This window comes from Fusarium venenatum (genome assembly GCF_020744135.1).
Source record: "Fusarium venenatum strain MPI-CAGE-CH-0201 chromosome Unknown EDB82scaffold_2, whole genome shotgun sequence".
Taxonomy (NCBI): Eukaryota; Fungi; Ascomycota; class Sordariomycetes; order Hypocreales; family Nectriaceae; genus Fusarium; species Fusarium venenatum.
In genome coordinates this window covers 3,156,321-3,172,538 of record NW_027072130.1, presented here as the reverse complement: position 1 = coordinate 3,172,538, position 16,218 = coordinate 3,156,321, and the positions used below count along the sequence as shown (strand labels likewise).

Genomic DNA, 16,218 nt, shown 5'->3' with positions numbered 1-16,218 from the left:
ATGGGAGTGGGCCAGGAATGAGTTGTTCGTATACCGTCTAGTTACATATCACTCGCTTCATGAATGCGAAAAATCACTAGTCCCTATTAGGCTTCATGTCAAGTTCTGCGCTGCGAAGTCTTTCATGCGACAGCGACGTGATTGATCATCTCAACCTCGCGTATCACAACATTCAGATTTCGCAACATCAAAATGACAGACGTCAAGGATATCACGCCGGATCTTGACCGGCTAGATGATCAGCTCGATGATCTCGAGGAAACTCTTCAGCCTTTGCTCGGTAATCTCGAAGGCATGGCCTCTGAATTGCCCCTGTTGGACAAAGCAAAGCTTTTCTCGCTGACAGCTTATGCAATTGAATCTCTTTTGTTCTGTGGGTGTTTACTAAGGCTTTCTCAATTATTTTATCGCGACCATAGATGAGCTAACAAACGCGACAGCATCACTTAAATTGGAGGGCTCTGATACCCAAACACAAGCCGTTCTTGATGAAATCAAGCGAATTCAGCAATACTTTGGCAAGATCAAGAACATTGAGGCTCCTGAAGCGGAAGAGTCGCGAAATCTCACAGTTAACCAAGAGGCTGCAGCACGTATACTAAAGGCGGATTTGGTATGAAAATCCACAATACTCTGAGACCCAACACTAACATATCATTAGGCCGACAACAAGACGATTAGCAACAAGCTTGCTGAAAAAATTGCAGAAGAGCGGGCCAAGGCCCTTCTGAAGTCTGTTGAGAACCGCAAGAGACCGGCTGAAGAGTCCCCTGTCCCATCTAAGCCAGGCTCCGCTGTTGATGAGGGAAAAGATAAAAGCAAGAAGAAGCAGAAGAAAGGCAAGAAGAGCAAGTCAAAGAACTAATGTCAAGTGACAGTATGCCGTCGTGGGCGATGTTGCGCTGCAAAGGACAGACATGCTGAGCTCTGGCATGCAAGGATTAGGGTGATTTGAACAAAGAGTTATAGATACCCAGAAAGATTGAGGGAAACTCCAAAAAGGCTCAGATATTTGGAGGCCAGGTTGAAGGCTTCCTGATGCAGTTGAGTTAACCAGGGCATGGCGTTTGGGAATATTTAATCTACTTGATTGGAGGGAATTTGATGTTCTATAGAAAGCCCGTCATTGAACAAATGGTTTCATGAAACTCGCCTTGCTTCATGATATGTATGCCTGTGAAACTGGGAGTCATTCCGTATCCGTACACCGGACCAGATTATGACTCAATTGACCATCGACCTATAAACTCGAGATAAAAGGCATTCAAGTATCAACAAACTCCTTGGCCATTCTCTTATCTTGACCTACCTATGTTTGTAACTTTTGGTCTTTTCATACACCAATAATTGATTGAAGTGGGAAGATAAGCCCAGTGACTAATAATTTTCTACCCCACCATCGATAGCATCGCGGGGCAAACCCCTCCAACCCAACCAAGACTCGAATTCTGATTTCGCATTGACAAGAACAAAACCACAACAGCAATATGGCGGTCATTTACATCGACGAAGAAGCTGGAAGCGATCTCCCCGAGATCCAGGGCACCGAGTCCGCCCCCTTCAAGTCCCTCCTCGAGGCCTACTTCCGCCACGGCGCCGAGTCCGAGTACCAGGTCAAAAAGAAGGATGATGAGGAGTACAAGCCCGCTGCCAAGTCGGCCCTGAAGAAGGCTGTCGCCTACGCTGCTGGTCAAAAGAAGAAGCTCGAGGCTGCTGCCAAGCGTGCCGAGAAGGATGCTCAGGATGAGGCTGCTCGTCTTGCTGTTCTTGAGGAGGCCAAGAAGATCAAGATCACCAACGACCCTTCCTTACCCGAGCCTGTCTCGATCGGCCTTCAGGAGACCGATTCCTCTTTGATTGGTACTCTCCGAAAGAGCAAGGACGAGCCTACAGAGGGCGTCAAGCGTGTTTCCGTTCAGGGCCGTGTCAACCGTGTGGCCAAGCAGGGTGGTCTTATCTTTGTCACTCTGCGACGTGGTCTTTACTACATGCAGTGTCTCCTTTCTGGCGATCTTTCCAAGACATACGATGCTCTTACACTCTCCCGAGAGACCTCTCTTGAGATTATTGGTGAGCTCTGGGAGGTTCCCGCTGGTGCTCACGCTCCTCTTGATCGCGAACTCCGCGCAGACTACTTCCGAGTTATCGCCAAGGCTCCCGGAGGTGATGATGCTTTCACCAACATCGTCCCTGTCGATGGTGATACCAACACCCTCATGAACCTCCGACACCTCACTCTCCGCCACGAGAAACCCGCCGCCGTCATGTTCGTTCGCGATATTGTCGAGGATGCTTTCCATACCGTGTATAAGGAGCTGGATATCAAGAAGGTCAGCCCTCCTGCTCTTGTGCAGACTCAAGTCGAGGGTGGCTCTACTCTTTTCAAGTTTGACTACTATGGCGAGACTTCATACTTGACTCAGTCCAGTCAGCTTTATCTCGAGACTGTCCTGCCAGTCCTTGGTGACTGCTACTGTATCGAGAAGTCTTTCCGTGCTGAGAAGTCTCTTACCCGTCGCCATGTAAGTACTTACCTATAGTGCTTTGGTCAATAGCTAATTTGTCTAGCTTTCTGAATACTCTCACGTTGAGGCCGAGTTGGACTTTATCACTTTCGACAACCTCCTCGACCATCTTGAGCATGTCATCTGCCGTGTCATTGACCTGACCCTCGAGAACCCTACCGCTGCCGAGGCCATCAAGAAGTACAACCCTGACTTCCAGAAGCCTTCTCGACCATTCCTGCGCATGCGCTACAGCGATGCCATTGACTGGCTACGAGAGCGTGGAATCAAGAACGAGGAGGGCAACGACCACACTTTCGGAGACGACATGTAAGTGTCTCATACTTTTAGAGATGCGCAAACTAACTTGGAATAGTGCCGAGGCTGCTGAGCGAAAGATGACCGACGAGATCAACCGCCCCATCTTCCTTACTCACTTCCCTGTCGAGATCAAGTCATTCTACATGTCCAAGGCTAAGGATGACCCCCGCGTTACTGAGTCCGTCGATGTTCTGATGCCTGGTGTTGGCGAGATTGTCGGTGGCAGCATGAGAATTTGGGATTATGAGGAGCTCATGGCTGGTTACAAGCGAGAGGGTATCGATCCTACAGGCTACTTCTGGTACACTGACCAGCGCAAGTACGGATCCACTCCTCACGGTGGATACGGCTTGGGAGCTGAGCGGTATGTGTTTGTCCTTTAAGCGTTTGATCTTTACTGACGATTATTCAGGTTCCTGGCGTGGCTTCTCAAGCTCTGGACAGTCCGAGAGGCTTGCTTGTATCCTCGTTACATGGGTAGATGCACCCCGTAAACGAACTGTTGATGAGATGTATGAAAATGGAGTATAGGTTTATGATACAGTGAAACAGATTTCTAGTACAATCTAGGGATAAAAAGCGATACTGCTTTACTGATACTGTTTACTGCATTTCTAATCTCTTGAATCGTGAAATGCCCGATATCTCCGTGGTTCATGTAGTCGTAATCAATCGCAGCCTTTAACAAGCCCGTGACTCAGTTAATGGATATCCACTAAAAAGTTCCCAGCGGCTTTCAACGGAAGGTCCTGGAGTGCTCTGGATCTCTGAACCCTGTTCATTGGGGACCTAGTGGGTAGCAGAAAATATGTCCTCTAAGCTTTAGGTTACAGAAATAGATGACTCAAAAAAGTTGGTTCTAAGTAGCACAAGCTGATTTATTAATTTTGTCTACCACGCTCCAAGCGCAATGTTTCTGACACCTTGAAGGGAGATACCTCTACCGAGGCCCTACCGATCGTGCATCCCAATCCCTCGTTGAAATTTGCGGCTTCTAACTGGTCAGCCCTTTCATTCCGAAATCCGTGTCGCTGGGGTATTCTTTCTCCTCATAATATCCCTCCTCCATCTTGAACTTTACCAACAAAAACACCACCTACATCAACAAAACCGAACCTCACAACCATCCTCACAATGCCTCGTCAACGATCCGTCGGTCGCGCTCCTTCGCGCCCTACCGCCGCTGCTTCTGCTCCTAAGCCCCAGCAGACTCGACCTGCCGCCACCCACGCTGCTCCCGCCGGTTCTCACCCTCCTGCCCAGGCTATGCCTCCTCAGGCTGCCGGTTCTCAGGGTCCTGGACTTTTCGGTCAAATGGCCAGCACTGCTGCGTAAGCATTCCCTTCGTATACAAGATTAGCGCTTTGCGAGCTCGGGCTATACTGTCGCAAACTCCGAGCGCATCGGACTACATTATGCTTGGAATAATTATAGCTAACTTTTTACAGCGGTGTCGCTATCGGTTCCTCAGTAGGCCATGCCATCGGTGGTCTGTTCGGTGGCTCCTCCGAGCCCGCCGCTCCCGTCCAGGCTCAAGCTGCTCCTCAAGAGCAGTCCTGGAACCAGAACAACTGCGCCGGTATTGCCCAGAACTTTACAAAGTGCATGGACGACAACAACGGAAACATGCAAATTTGCAACTGGTATCTTGAACAGCTCAAGGCTTGCCAGGCTGCTTCTAGCCAGTAAGCGTTGACTTGGAGATTATACGAATAAAAAGACTTGATATCATTATGGGAAAGGAAACAACATCGGGGATAAATCCCCTGACAGCGTGTGTGCTAGTAGAGATCTGGTAGGAATACTACTGTTACATCTCGACACAACCAATTGTATAATACAAACAAGATCTCACTCAACCCACTCGAATTGGGAAACCTAACTGTCTTTCTCCTCTTCTGGTCGTGGCTCAAAATTCAGCTTTGCTGTTAGCAATAGCAACTTCGTGATTAGTGATGTTAACTCTTACCGAATTTCCATTGTACAACTGTTGATCTCTTTGGTCGCTCGTGTTCTGGAATTCCCGAATTCGGGAACGTTCCCGGGAACTGGTAGGTCCGACGGATCCTCGGGCTGCGCGCTCATCACCGGATCCAAAAAGACTGAAAATCCAGGAGAATATGCTTAGAATAAAGCCAATAATTCTTGACACAATACCTTGTGAGTCATCATCGTAGGCAGACGTGTACTTCTTGACTGGGATGAGAACCAGTGTCGATGAAGGGGAAAGACCAAGCTCGCCAATCGCCTTATCCTCTTCTGTTTCGTCAATATTCTTGTTAGGAAGAGGCGTAAGAACTTGCTTGAACGTATACGGCTGCGATCCATCGTTTCGGTTCTCGTCCACCCATTGCCTAATCTCCTTGAGAGGCGCATTCGTCTTGAAGCGCGATCTCAATGTTGATCCATCAAAGAGACGCACTTGAAGAGCTGTCATTCCGCCAGTCTTTGTCGAAGCTGCCAGCTTGGTTTCTGGTGCGCTGACCAAAGATGCGGCAACGTCGCCACCTTTCATGTTGTCGATCCTTTGCTTTTCGCGCTCCTCGGCGCGCATGCGTCGTTCTGCCTTGTCATCTTCAATTCTCTTGAGAATTCTGGCTCTCTCCTCTTGGTCCTGCTGTCTCTTCTTCTTCACTGCCTCGGCAGCCTTGTGAGCCCGGGCGTTGTCGGTGGTCATTCCAGCTTCAGCTTCAGCTTTAGCCCTCTCCTTGGTCTTGGCGCGCTCATCTTTAACTTTGCGCTCATTCTCTTCCCTTTGCGCTTGCAGTCTGGTAGCCCTCTCGGCCAATATCCGACGGACATTTTCAGATGTCGATGAAGATACAGTTGGCGTCTGTTCTGCTGTGGGTGTCGCTGGTTGAGGGGTAACTTGGGCTGGGGGTTGAGCTGACGTCGGCTGAGGCGTCGTCACTGAGGATGCGGAGTTGAACGCTGTCTGAACTCTCCGCAAGAAATCTTCCTTGCTAGTTCCTGGTGTAATGTACTCTTTTAATTCGCCATTATTGATGATAACAACCGTAGGAGTCCGCGGTAGTGGAAAGATTTGAGCCAAATATCCGGCTTCTTCGGATCCCGCCTGAAGACGAAGCGCAACAGTTTTCTCATTGAGTAAGTCGCTCAGCTACACCGTGGATTAGCCCCCGATTATGCTCTGTAGATCATCAAAATCCTACTGTATCATCGGTCAGGAATTCGTTTTCCCACTGCGTGCTCTCGTCGGTCTCATCTGCAACGAAGCACAGGACTAGCTTTTGCTGGCCGACGGCAGTTGAGATGCCCTCTTGAAGAGTTCCTTGGTAAAACATCGCGGTCTAGTTGGAGAATAATAGTGTATTGTGCCAAAGTGAGAGTTTGTAAGACAACCGCGACGTACGTGTTGAAAGGTGGAAGGAAGAAAGGTGTCTCAAACTCCCTTGAGTTTATATGCATATATGCAAAAGCCAGCCCAAGCGTTGTTTGCGAAGAACAATATTTATCACGTAAAATAACAATGCAATAAATGATTATCGGAAAGTATACTCTAATTGTACTTTCTCAAAGAGAACCTGAATACATCATGTCTTTCACTACCAGGCGACACTTGCGTACAAACGTGGCCTCCGAGCTGACTCAGCAATAAAGTGAGTTTTGTTTAATGCTGGCCAGGTCCCGGGCGCAGCGCCTACCTAGTCCAACAAAGTGCATGGGGAACAGTCTATGTACAGCTACGGAAGACAGGATAGGAAAGGTGTCTAGAGCAATAAAGTGAGTGCCAGGTAACCAAGAATAGAAGAGGAAGGCTTTTATTCAGAGTATATTTCTTGGAACATTATAAAGATATCATAAGAAAGAAGGTATTATGAGTTTGTCAAAATCGTCGCTCAATATGGATACTGATTAATTTTTAGTAAAGATACACTTTCTCTCCTTGACTCATCGCCCGTCTTCGGAAGAGCTACCGTCTTGCTGAAAGTTATAAACTTGTCTGTCTCATTTTTAATTTATCAACGTTTACTACTTCGGTCAAAATGTCTATCGACCCAGCTTTCATGCCCTGGGCCGAAGGGAAAGGCGTCAAATTGAAAAATGTCGAACCTCGGATTTTTCCTGGGCGAGGTATTGGTATTGCTGCAGTTCGTGATATCAGAGTAAGTCATAACTGGAAGAGCCAGGCTATCGACATCTTTCCCTTTCCCTACACTCATCACTGCGGAGTGTCAAGTTGCAATTGCTGACGAGTTAGGCAAACGATACCATATTATTTGTGCCAACAAAATCTCTTCGCACCATTGATACAGTTCCAAAGCACATCAAAGAGGCTCTTCATGGCGTCTCAGTTCACGGGATCTTGGCTGCTGAAATTGCGCTTGACGACAGTGACGACTTTGCCATCTGGAGAACAGTCCTCCCAACTCGAGAAGATCTAGAGGGTGGAATGCCCATGATGTGGCCGAGTGAACTTCAAGCCCTTCTCCCCAAGCGAGCCAAAGACATCTTGGAAAATCAAAACACCACGTTCCGACGGGAGTGCGACATTGTCCTAAAAGCCTTTCCGAAGCTGACAAGAGACGCTTATCTCTACAATTGGCTTTTAGTAAATACCAGAACTTTCTATAATAGCATGCCGAAGATGAAGGGCTACGCTCATTCTGATCGACTAGTCTGTATGCCTACTGCAGATTTGTTCAACCATGTAGACCAAGGGTGTAAACTTGTCTACTCTGCTCTCGGATACAGCGTTCAAGCAGACCGAGCCTATAAGCAAGGCGAGGAAGTCTACGTCTCCTATGGGCCTCACTCGAACGACTTTCTTTTGACAGAATATGGCTTCATTCTGGATACGAATCGCTGGGATGAGGTCTACCTGGACGAAGTGATACTACCACTCCTCAACAAGACGCAGCGCGCTGAGCTGGAAAGCGTAGGCTTTCTCGGCAAATACACACTTGACGATCAGACTCCTGGTTGTCATCGGACCCAAGTGGCCCTTCGAATTCTATGCTGTTCCCCTGGACAGTGGCAACGGTTCTTTGACGCTTGTGAGGATGGACGGTCCTCGCAGATAGAAGTGGACAGTATCCTTTTATCCGCCTTGAAAGACTTTTTACAGGTTATTGAGAAAACTCGAAGCGACATTGATGAGATAGAGGGTGGTACGAGCAGTCAGAGGGAACTGTTGAGACGCCGGTGGCAACAAATCGAGGCAATGGTTGCAACGACAGTAGAAACGCTAACTAAAGAATAACGATCTGGCTTTGAGGTTCCTTTCAAAAGCATGATTCTTTACGACTCTGTAAAAGAGACATTGGCCGCAATGCTTCTCTCAAAGGTCCCGACCGTGTATTTTCTAATTGTGCAAGTCAACCCGCGGTCAGGCCTCTAACATGGTATGTGCATCCATGCAATCTACCCCGTGCTCAGCGATGTCCATGAGATCCATCTCGAGGTTTTCCCCTTATATAATCTCTTTATCGGAAACGAGACGCATCAAACATAGTGGTAGCCATTCCATCCATGCCACCCGCCTCCATGGAAGCCAGCATCTTTCTCATAGCTGTACCATCACCTCCACCTGGTGCTTTGCCGTAGACTGCTTCGCCCAGCATACGGAGCTGCATGGGAAACTGGGAATCTCCATAGTGTTCAATAATACCGGCTTTATCAGTCGCAGACTTCAAATTCTGCTCTGGCGAGTTCATGCCGAACTCTTCGCACTCTGTCTGCTTCTCTGGTGTCCACCAGGAAGGAAGAAGTCCTTTTTTCGCCGACATTTTGGCAATAAATTCTTGGAACCCAGCCAATCCATCTTCGGCGCCACTGTACAGGCTATCCTCCATCATCTCGCCCTCAAGTTTGTACATGTCCTCGACACGTAGGCGGTAACAGTCGATGAGAAGGCGGTAGACATCCTTCTCAGGGCGATTGTGCAGGTATTTTCGATTGTCCAGGCGAGTAAAGGGATCAGGGATAGGCTGGTCGAGTCCCTTTGGCGGTGATCCACTGCTCGCAGTCGCTTGGGGAGATGCAGAAGATCCCTTTCCACAAACCTTTTTGTGGTGCTTCCAGTCATTCTTTTGGCACTCCCTGGAACAGTAAGATCCCGACAAGCATTTAGCGCAGCGTTTGAGGGAAACCCCCGGTTCGCTTTTCTTGCAGACGCTACAGCAGGCCATCGTGGGTGGTAGTGGAATGTCGGTGAGATGGAGATCTAAACTTTTGGGCGAATGCAGGAAGGGAATGTGACAGGATTTATATATTATAGCGCAGACTAATAGGACAACAGAAAAGCAATCAAACAGCCAATAGTTCGGTTACTTTATGCATGGGCTTGGTGGGAATTGCTTCAACGACTAGTAGCAGTGATTGGTCACCTCGCTATTAAACACCAAACCATAATGTGAATTCGGCATCTCTATGATTTATACAATACATCTATCTATGGCAAGCCTGATACGTCATCGACGAATGTGTAAATGCCCCTCCATCCATAAGACTCATATAGATCTATCTTGGTCCAGTCATCGGTCAACTCGTTCTTAGTCAACTTCTCATTTGGCGGCACTCGAAAGGTATATACGCTCGATTCGAGTTCAACAGTAGTCTTTGCAGCCTCCGACTCGCCAGCCTGGCGGCTGATACGGATTCTACCAAAGTAGGGTATAGTCACTTGATATGGGTAGAGTTGACCCCGATACCTGCCTTTGCATGCAGCATGCAATGTCTCAAGCACATCGGCTGCCTGTTCAGCTGTTGTATTCTCCAAAACCTCACCCGTCTTCCTTAGCCTGCTAACAAATTCTGTAATGACAGTCCAAATGCGTTCCTCTTCTTCCATCGTTCTCGGAGTCTCTTTGGCTGCCAAGTCGACGACGAGCATGATAGCAGCGTTGAATGCAAGAAAGTCGTATAGAACTTTTGTCTTTAAACTAATATCCCTGTGAGCCTGTATTGCTCCTTCGGCTGATTCCAAAACTTCGATACGGGTGTACTCAAACTGCTTGTCGTAGCCCGCAAACTGAGAATAAGGCAAATGAATCATTATATTGAGAGTATGTTTGTAGAGCCTCATGATGGCATTTCCGAGTGGTGGAAATGCAGAGTTCAAGTCAGTTTCTGCCCGTTCATCTGGTATCATGATTTTGAGCCCCTTCATCTCGTCGACGATGTTTGTCATTACACTGAAAGGCGTGTCTTGGCGCAATCGATCTCTGTCGCTAATAAATCCTGACAGCAGTCCGATTTTTCTCAAAGTGTCGAGGCCAGGAGTGTGTATATCTGAATTGGGGGTGCCATAAGGCAGCCCTATAATGAGAGATATTTGACGATCTCGAATCCATAAAGCATCCCACAGCAGGCTTTGACGAAGATGAAGGCCTAGTAATAGAGCATTCTCAATGCCGGCTCTAATGCATTTCCATGCTTTGCTCGGACGACCAATTGCAATGAATAACTCGTATTGAAGAACTAGCGCTTCAATGGAGTCGATACTGCAAGCCGGTGTGCAGTCTGCAAGGTATAATATTGATACCTGCGTGAGGATGCGATCGATGAAGTCTTCGGGGCACAGAGGTAAGCCAGTCTCGGCATCTTTGAAGTCTTTCGGTAATTGTGAGAGGAGAAGACAGATCCAGACCAGGCATTTAGATACAAGCCCGACGTCTCTGGATTGCAATGCATCGAATATCTTGTCGCGGTTGCAGAAGACTCCGTATTCATCTTGATTATTGTGAATTATTGCAAAAGGCCACAGCATAAGACTGGATCGTAGTTGATCTCCAGAGTAGGAGTAGTCCAGGATCCTCAAGAGTGTCTGTGGATTCAAGATGAGGTCGCCCGGGACCAACTCCAACTGCGGCATAGGAGTCTGGGACACATATTCATTGTCTGGAGTTTCTTTGAGGTTTTGCAGTTGTGAATCTTCTGGTGTGGTATTGTCTTGAGGGCTCTCGGGAGAGTCAGCAGAGCCAGCAACGTTGCATTTGTCGAGTTGGCTTGTCAAGATTCTGATGGATTCTTGCATTTCTACCATACGCGACTCGACTTGAGTGACAAACTGGTTCAATTCATGTATTATTCGGTCCTTCTCATCGCAAGATTGTTGTGGTACTTGTTGCGACTCGCAAAGAAGAGAGTGAGCCACACATTGACGACACTTTCTTTGACGCTCGTCAAATACACAGCTCACGTTTCGGCGGCGACATTCTGTACAACTCTTTGTTCCGAGTCGTACTCTATTGTGATGTTCCGTGGAAGAATGCGACTGCATTGTATTGTTTGGTGAAGTAGAGACTGGCGGTCATCTTTGTAATTGAGACAACTCGCAGCGTGGCTTGGGTTCATAAACTTGTCAAATGTCTCAGATATGACGATGTTTCCAAGATCAAACCTTGATTATTCGAAAGGGGGAGTAAATTCATTGGGAATTAGTACATTGGATAGTTGTTACTATTGGTGTTGGTTCATGACTACTTGTCAGAACTAAGCATCTTTTAGTTCTCCAAACTTGGCCCAGTGGTACCAAGTCGATCATTATTGGCTTAAATAGACCGATGGTATTGATTAACCTCTGTAAGCGTAGCAAACTGGCAAACTTGACAGTTGTTTGTTGACGGGGTGTGTTGTTCAACAACAGTCTGACTCATTGAATGGATTCGAGTCGTGATGGTGTGCAAATGCCATCAACATATTTAACTGGTATGGATTTGTCTGGATCGTGCACGTCTCTCATGACCGTATCTATACCGTGTGAAATATTTCAATATTTCAACATACAATTTGGACTGATTGATCTAAATGTAAATACCCATTTCTAGTAGACTGAGTACCAAGGTACTGACTGACTGTTCCAACTCCAGCTTCAGGGTAAGTGGGTCGACCCACAATCTTCAAGTCCGGGTTATCACGACCATCTTGAACTTCAATGCGCCATCAGACACAATGAATGCGCCACAGACTCTTTTGCGCAGCTTGCGCATCTCAAGACAAGTTCCTCGCTGCACAAGATTCACCAGCGCACCACCAAGAAGAAACTTCACATCCTCCTTCTTCCGTCGCAAGAAGCAGCCCTCAGCCGATGACCCAGAATTCGTCTCTATTCTAGACGGACCTCCCCAGCTTGTCCGCGCGGGAAAACGTCATGGACCTGGCCTCATTATCCTCGGTATGATATTCTCACTAATGGTCCTGGGGTGATGCTATGACTACTGCTCTCTCCCCAATGCATCATCGAATGACATTTTCCACTATCGAATATAGACTAATTGATGTAGCTATCATTCCCATAACGGCATTCATCTTGGGGACATGGCAAGTCCAACGCCTAGGCTGGAAGTCAGAGCTCCTTGCCAAATTTGAAGACCGTCTTATCCGCGACCCTCTACCTCTACCACCCACCATCGACCCTGATGCCATTCACGACTTCGATTACCGCCGCGTGCTAGCAACAGGTCATTTCAGACATGACCAGGAGATGCTTATCGGGCCTCGCATGCGTGATGGCACAGACGGATACATGGTTGTTACGCCCTTGGAGCGAGAGAATGGCACAACAATTCTAGTCAACAGAGGTTGGATCGACAAGAAGCACAGAGACAAGAGGACGAGACCCGATGGATTGCCAACTGGTGAAGTCACAGTCGAGGGACTCTTGAGAGAGCCATGGAAGAAGAATATGTTTACACCCGAAAACCAACCCGAGAAGGGCATGTTTTATTTCCCGGATGTGAAGCAGATGGCTGCATTGACCGGCGCTCAGCCTGTATGGGTTGAGATTACTACGGGTATACTATCCTCATGATCATTCATATCTCATAACTTGCTAACGATACCAGAACCCGAATTTATGCAAATGGTCGACTGGGAATCTCGAGGTATTCCTTATGGCCGGCCCGCAGAGGTCAACCTGCGAAATAACCACGCTCAGTACATCCTTACCTGGTAAGTTGAATCCTTATGCCAACTCGAGCCGGCGAGCTGACCCTTGATCCTAGGTACGGTCTGTGCTTTGCAACCTCCATCATGCTTTGGATGGTAGTTAAGAAGCCCGCAAACGACGTTGCTCGTCGTGTCGCCCGCTCAAAGGGCCTGTAAACTAAACTGTGCCATGCATGTCATGTAAACTCATGTATATTCTGCCACTTCTCTTTCGTCACCTTGATCCGACACACGCTTTGCCTTGCGTTGTTTGATGGGTTGTGGCACCGGCATTCTCAGCTCCTGGAGGAGTTCTCTTGGGAGGTGCTTCTGCGCTAGAGAGAACATGGAAGAACGAGGTCCAATCTGGCGTTGCCTGTACGATATTAGAATAAAAAAATGGAGCTGGCCAGAGATGACATACCTTTTCATGAGTGTCAAGACGTCGCTCTCTTCAATAGTCTTGCGCTTGGCGTGATCTGCGTACGCTCCTAGATCATCGCCCAATTGTTCAAAGAACCATTCTGAAGATTGAATAAGAGCATCTAGCGTCTCTGCTGAAAGACGCTGGTTGCTTAGACCTGACGATTGAAGAGCTGTCTGTGCCACCCTCTTTACAAAAGCTGGGGGGAGTGATGGATATTCAATGCCATGTTGTGAGATTCGTTTTCGCTTTTTGTTTGCTTTCAATCCACGAGGCAGCCTGTCTTCAGCCGGTAGATGTGTTGTGGTTGTAATGGTCGGTTCCATAGCTGGTTCTAGTTCGTTTATTGAGCTGTGATCGTCCATACCACCCTCATAGTCCCAACCATCCATGCCAAAGTCTGCTCCACCATCAGAGTCGGAACCAAATACGACATTTTGTTGCGGATCACGAGCGTCATCGCCTCTGGCTTCTGCGATTGATTGATCAACAATGGGAGACGTTTGTTGTAAACCATCAGCTGGGTCAGACATTTGAAAGACTGTTTGATCATCCAAACCCTCTGGCATATCCAGATTAAAGTCACTTCCTCTACCCTCTGTCATCCGCCGGGTTTGGTCTGCTTCGAATCTGTGTCTGGATTAGTCAATGCCACAAACTTATACTGCTGGTGACGTACGCGTTCAAAGAGACATCTTCACCAGTTCTTGCATCGAGGTTTTCCAGAAACCCAGGAAAAAAGTCTGACTGTTGACCAATATCTTCTGTAGGCTCGTTGAAATAGTCACTTATGCGCTCACTTCCTGGGCTGCCTCGAGATAGCCGAGAATTGTCCGCGTATCGTCGAGGCATTTCAATTGATTGAACTGTGAAATTATCTTCATCCAACTGTGACAATCGTGGTGGTGGAATTTCTGAGCTCATACTAGAAGCATCTTCATCCAGTGGCAACGAAAGTCTTGGACGTCGAGTAAGAAATTCATCATCGTCATCATCGTCTTCGTTGTCGTAAAGGTTGCTTTGCCCCTGCTGTGCCGGCGATGAACTTTTTCGTATACCAGGAGATGAAGAAGAAGAATATTGAATCGGTTGGCTTTTGGGTGCAAGTGCTCGACCGAGATGTCGCAGAATATCCAAGGGTGTTTCTCTCTGTTGCATCATGCTTTGCCTGCGATTTTTTCCAGGAGTAAACATTGCTGTTCGGCGTTGGTCGAGCAGCCTTCGGGCGGCTTTGGCGTGGGGAGTTGGCGCATTGGATCGGCCAGCAGAGGCAGGAGTGCCTCGACGAAGAGAGGCCCGGAAATCACGGGTGCCAGTACGATCTAGAGGAGTGTGGACGGATGCGCGAGCAGAATAAGGCTCAGCGCTGATTGCCCTGCGAGGAGTTCTTGAAGGAGTTTGCGCTGGCGTCTGTTGCGATGCCGCCTTGGGTGGTGATGATGTCGGACTTGACATGGTGGTGTTTATTTAGATGCGGAATAGGTACTCGAAGGATGATGCTCAAAGAGCAGGCGTCTCAGAATAAGGGTCCATAAGCGATTCAACTTGATTAGCCTAGTTGACTGGAGCGCATTATTGTCTTTTGTGTAGGTACATGATGTACCTAGGTAGATAGATACCCAGGAATACTAACGCGACGCGACGAGGGGACTCTCTAAACACTGTACAAAATGCACGGACCACTATGTTTAGTCTGAAGATGAATCTGAGCTTAATTTGTTTGATGGGGTCGTCCTAAAAGTACTGTATATAATCTTTGGGCGTGTAGCTTGGCCACAAAATGCATTGCGATTAATTTGTATTTTTGATCCTTCTTCTATCCCAGGACTTATGAGTTTTCTCAAAGCTTTCAACAACAACATTATCTGGCTGCACAGATTGAATACTTAAACATCTTCTACCAGAGTTGCTCTCAAAGGCCCAAGTTTCCCAACACGCATGTGCCAGATGAGCTTAATATACATTAGGATCGTTTAATTAAGACCTTTGCCGCGTTCTACTAATGTGTATATGGAGTCTTTTGTATTGAGTGTTCATCTTTCATCAAAGATATACTGTTGAAACTATGTAGCCCGACTGTAGATACAATATGGCTTCTCAAAGGAAACAGTTGAATGATACTGACATGAATGACCTATAAAGGGCTTATAAAGATCCCTTTGCAGTTAAACCCAGGTAGCCCCAGCCACTAAGTAAGACACTGCTCGCAAGCCTCCAAGCCGCTGTCCCTGGAGCCCCTGCTTTCAAGCAGACGTACAGATCAGCTGCCCCCCACCAGAACGTCAAGCTTATCAACGTGTCAACGGTACTGTATTGTCCGCTGAGATAAAAATACCATAGGGCCAGGCCATATGCGGATACTCTACTTCCATAGATGGCAAAGGCTGTATGGGCGGGTTGTGAGTTGGCAATACGCTCTGGTAAGCCATATTCTCGCATAGCCCGAGCAGGTGAAATGAAAGGTAAAAGACCACCAAAGGTAAAAGCAGTGGCTACAAAAACAGCAGGAATATGCCATAGAGAAAAGTCGGAAAACAAGCCTGAAGCCATGGTGTACTAGGATTCTGTTAGTGTTGGTGATGGTTGAGTCAAACCTCAAAAGATTATACGCACCTCGCTAGTTATACAAGTCAAACGAAGAAAAGAGTTGTCAAATACGTCGAAAAATCAAGGCCAGCTTTTATAAAGGACACTGGTAAGCTGACGATTATGTGAGAGACAGATGTAAGATTAGGCAAAATGGTAAAACTTGGCAAAAGAATATCAAGTTAGGACCGAGCGTGGATCGAACACGCGACCTAGGGATCTGCAATCCCTCGCTCGTACCACTGAGCTATCGATCCTTGTCATTGAACTGCAAGAACTTTTGAAACTGGGTATTATGTAGATACTTGGATACCGTCGCTCAGGTAGACCTAGCAAGGGTCTGGCGCTAGGTAGGTGGAGGTTTCAATAAATGAGCTGCATACCTAAATCCATATCTTAATCTCCAACCTCTTTATTATCCTTACTTAAAACATCTTGACGCCTTTGTTAGTATATATTATGATGTCAATAACGGTGTGCCTCTTGTTCTGC

The 16,218-nt window shown here is 47.4% G+C and overlaps 10 protein-coding genes and 1 non-coding gene across 11 annotated transcripts; 5 read left to right on the top strand and 6 right to left on the bottom strand.

Annotated features, from left to right (window-relative positions):
* The first annotated feature begins 114 nt into the window (after window positions 1-114).
* Window positions 115-1,171, top strand: EDB82DRAFT_497124 (Sas10/Utp3/C1D family protein). Its single transcript, XM_025733962.2, has 3 exons — window positions 115-373; window positions 441-613; window positions 662-1,171. Exons 1-3 carry the CDS (start codon window positions 193-195, stop codon window positions 863-865), a joined length of 558 nt encoding a protein of 185 aa, XP_025584816.1. The 5' UTR covers window positions 115-192; the 3' UTR covers window positions 866-1,171.
* On the top strand, window positions 1,172-3,498 carry EDB82DRAFT_497122 (uncharacterized protein). Its single transcript, XM_025733961.2, has 4 exons — window positions 1,172-2,522; window positions 2,569-2,834; window positions 2,881-3,189; window positions 3,238-3,498. The coding sequence occupies exons 1-4, from the start codon at window positions 1,488-1,490 to the stop codon at window positions 3,317-3,319; spliced, it is 1,692 nt and encodes a 563-aa protein (XP_025584815.1). The 5' UTR covers window positions 1,172-1,487; the 3' UTR covers window positions 3,320-3,498.
* Window positions 3,499-3,959: 461 nt separating this feature from the next.
* Window positions 3,960-4,514, top strand: EDB82DRAFT_474402 (uncharacterized protein; the record flags this gene model as incomplete). The annotated part of the gene is made up of 2 exons (XM_025733960.1): window positions 3,960-4,156; window positions 4,274-4,514. The coding sequence occupies 2 exons, from the start codon at window positions 3,960-3,962 to the stop codon at window positions 4,512-4,514; spliced, it is 438 nt and encodes a 145-aa protein (XP_025584814.1).
* A 220-nt stretch (window positions 4,515-4,734) lies between these two features.
* Window positions 4,735-6,130, bottom strand: EDB82DRAFT_474401 (ubiquitin-related domain-containing protein; the record flags this gene model as incomplete). The annotated part of the gene is made up of 2 exons (XM_065608021.1): window positions 4,735-5,946; window positions 5,999-6,130. 2 exons carry the CDS (start codon window positions 6,128-6,130, stop codon window positions 4,735-4,737), a joined length of 1,344 nt encoding a protein of 447 aa, XP_065464646.1.
* Window positions 6,131-6,730: 600 nt separating this feature from the next.
* EDB82DRAFT_154303 (uncharacterized protein) lies at window positions 6,731-8,094 on the top strand. Its single transcript, XM_025733958.2, has 2 exons — window positions 6,731-6,952; window positions 7,048-8,094. The coding sequence occupies exons 1-2, from the start codon at window positions 6,833-6,835 to the stop codon at window positions 8,047-8,049; spliced, it is 1,122 nt and encodes a 373-aa protein (XP_025584812.1). The 5' UTR covers window positions 6,731-6,832; the 3' UTR covers window positions 8,050-8,094.
* Window position 8,095: 1 nt separating this feature from the next.
* EDB82DRAFT_154304 (uncharacterized protein) lies at window positions 8,096-9,082 on the bottom strand. Its single transcript, XM_025733957.2, has one exon. It carries the CDS (start codon window positions 8,975-8,977, stop codon window positions 8,273-8,275), a length of 705 nt encoding a protein of 234 aa, XP_025584811.1. The 5' UTR covers window positions 8,978-9,082; the 3' UTR covers window positions 8,096-8,272.
* A 68-nt stretch (window positions 9,083-9,150) lies between these two features.
* EDB82DRAFT_497115 (uncharacterized protein) lies at window positions 9,151-11,386 on the bottom strand. Its single transcript, XM_025733956.2, has one exon. It carries the CDS (start codon window positions 11,068-11,070, stop codon window positions 9,241-9,243), a length of 1,830 nt encoding a protein of 609 aa, XP_025584810.1. The 5' UTR covers window positions 11,071-11,386; the 3' UTR covers window positions 9,151-9,240.
* A 152-nt stretch (window positions 11,387-11,538) lies between these two features.
* Window positions 11,539-12,908, top strand: EDB82DRAFT_154281 (SURF1 family-domain-containing protein). Its single transcript, XM_025733955.2, has 5 exons — window positions 11,539-11,599; window positions 11,660-11,964; window positions 12,074-12,583; window positions 12,635-12,740; window positions 12,794-12,908. The coding sequence occupies exons 2-5, from the start codon at window positions 11,742-11,744 to the stop codon at window positions 12,891-12,893; spliced, it is 939 nt and encodes a 312-aa protein (XP_025584809.1). The 5' UTR covers window positions 11,539-11,599; window positions 11,660-11,741; the 3' UTR covers window positions 12,894-12,908.
* A 15-nt stretch (window positions 12,909-12,923) lies between these two features.
* EDB82DRAFT_523698 (centromere kinetochore component CENP-T-domain-containing protein) lies at window positions 12,924-14,595 on the bottom strand (the record flags this gene model as incomplete). The annotated part of the gene is made up of 2 exons (XM_065609119.1): window positions 12,924-13,770; window positions 13,820-14,595. The coding sequence occupies 2 exons, from the start codon at window positions 14,593-14,595 to the stop codon at window positions 12,924-12,926; spliced, it is 1,623 nt and encodes a 540-aa protein (XP_065464645.1).
* A 311-nt stretch (window positions 14,596-14,906) lies between these two features.
* EDB82DRAFT_497111 (uncharacterized protein) lies at window positions 14,907-15,931 on the bottom strand. The gene is made up of 2 exons (XM_025733952.2): window positions 15,754-15,931; window positions 14,907-15,696 (listed from the first exon to the last, which is right to left on the bottom strand). Exon 2 carries the CDS (start codon window positions 15,688-15,690, stop codon window positions 15,286-15,288), a length of 405 nt encoding a protein of 134 aa, XP_025584807.1. The 5' UTR covers window positions 15,691-15,696; window positions 15,754-15,931; the 3' UTR covers window positions 14,907-15,285.
* On the bottom strand, window positions 15,911-15,983 carry EDB82DRAFT_t87. Its single transcript has one exon. It is a non-coding gene; the product is annotated as a tRNA-Cys (tRNA).
* Window positions 15,984-16,218: the final 235 nt, after the last annotated feature.

Bases quoted from the DNA above. Each gene is read 5' to 3' on its own strand.
- EDB82DRAFT_497124 (XM_025733962.2), top strand. From the start codon at position 193: ATGACAGACGTCAAGGATATCACGCCGGATCTTGACCGGCTAGATGAT. The intron at 374-440 runs GTGGGTGTTTAC...CAAACGCGACAG, and splicing joins AATTGAATCTCTTTTGTTCT to CATCACTTAAATTGGAGGGC. The intron at 614-661 runs GTATGAAAATCC...ACATATCATTAG, and splicing joins GTATACTAAAGGCGGATTTG to GCCGACAACAAGACGATTAG.
- EDB82DRAFT_497122 (XM_025733961.2), top strand. From the start codon at position 1,488: ATGGCGGTCATTTACATCGACGAAGAAGCTGGAAGCGATCTCCCCGAG. The intron at 2,835-2,880 runs GTAAGTGTCTCA...AACTTGGAATAG, and splicing joins CACACTTTCGGAGACGACAT to TGCCGAGGCTGCTGAGCGAA. The intron at 3,190-3,237 runs GTATGTGTTTGT...ACGATTATTCAG, and splicing joins TACGGCTTGGGAGCTGAGCG to GTTCCTGGCGTGGCTTCTCA.
- EDB82DRAFT_154303 (XM_025733958.2), top strand. From the start codon at position 6,833: ATGTCTATCGACCCAGCTTTCATGCCCTGGGCCGAAGGGAAAGGCGTC. The intron at 6,953-7,047 runs GTAAGTCATAAC...CTGACGAGTTAG, and splicing joins CTGCAGTTCGTGATATCAGA to GCAAACGATACCATATTATT.
- EDB82DRAFT_154304 (XM_025733957.2), bottom strand. From the start codon at position 8,977: ATGGCCTGCTGTAGCGTCTGCAAGAAAAGCGAACCGGGGGTTTCCCTC.
- EDB82DRAFT_497115 (XM_025733956.2), bottom strand. From the start codon at position 11,070: ATGCAGTCGCATTCTTCCACGGAACATCACAATAGAGTACGACTCGGA.
- EDB82DRAFT_154281 (XM_025733955.2), top strand. From the start codon at position 11,742: ATGAATGCGCCACAGACTCTTTTGCGCAGCTTGCGCATCTCAAGACAA. The intron at 11,965-12,073 runs GTATGATATTCT...TAATTGATGTAG, and splicing joins ACCTGGCCTCATTATCCTCG to CTATCATTCCCATAACGGCA. The intron at 12,741-12,793 runs GTAAGTTGAATC...CCTTGATCCTAG, and splicing joins GCTCAGTACATCCTTACCTG to GTACGGTCTGTGCTTTGCAA.
- EDB82DRAFT_497111 (XM_025733952.2), bottom strand. From the start codon at position 15,690: ATGGCTTCAGGCTTGTTTTCCGACTTTTCTCTATGGCATATTCCTGCT.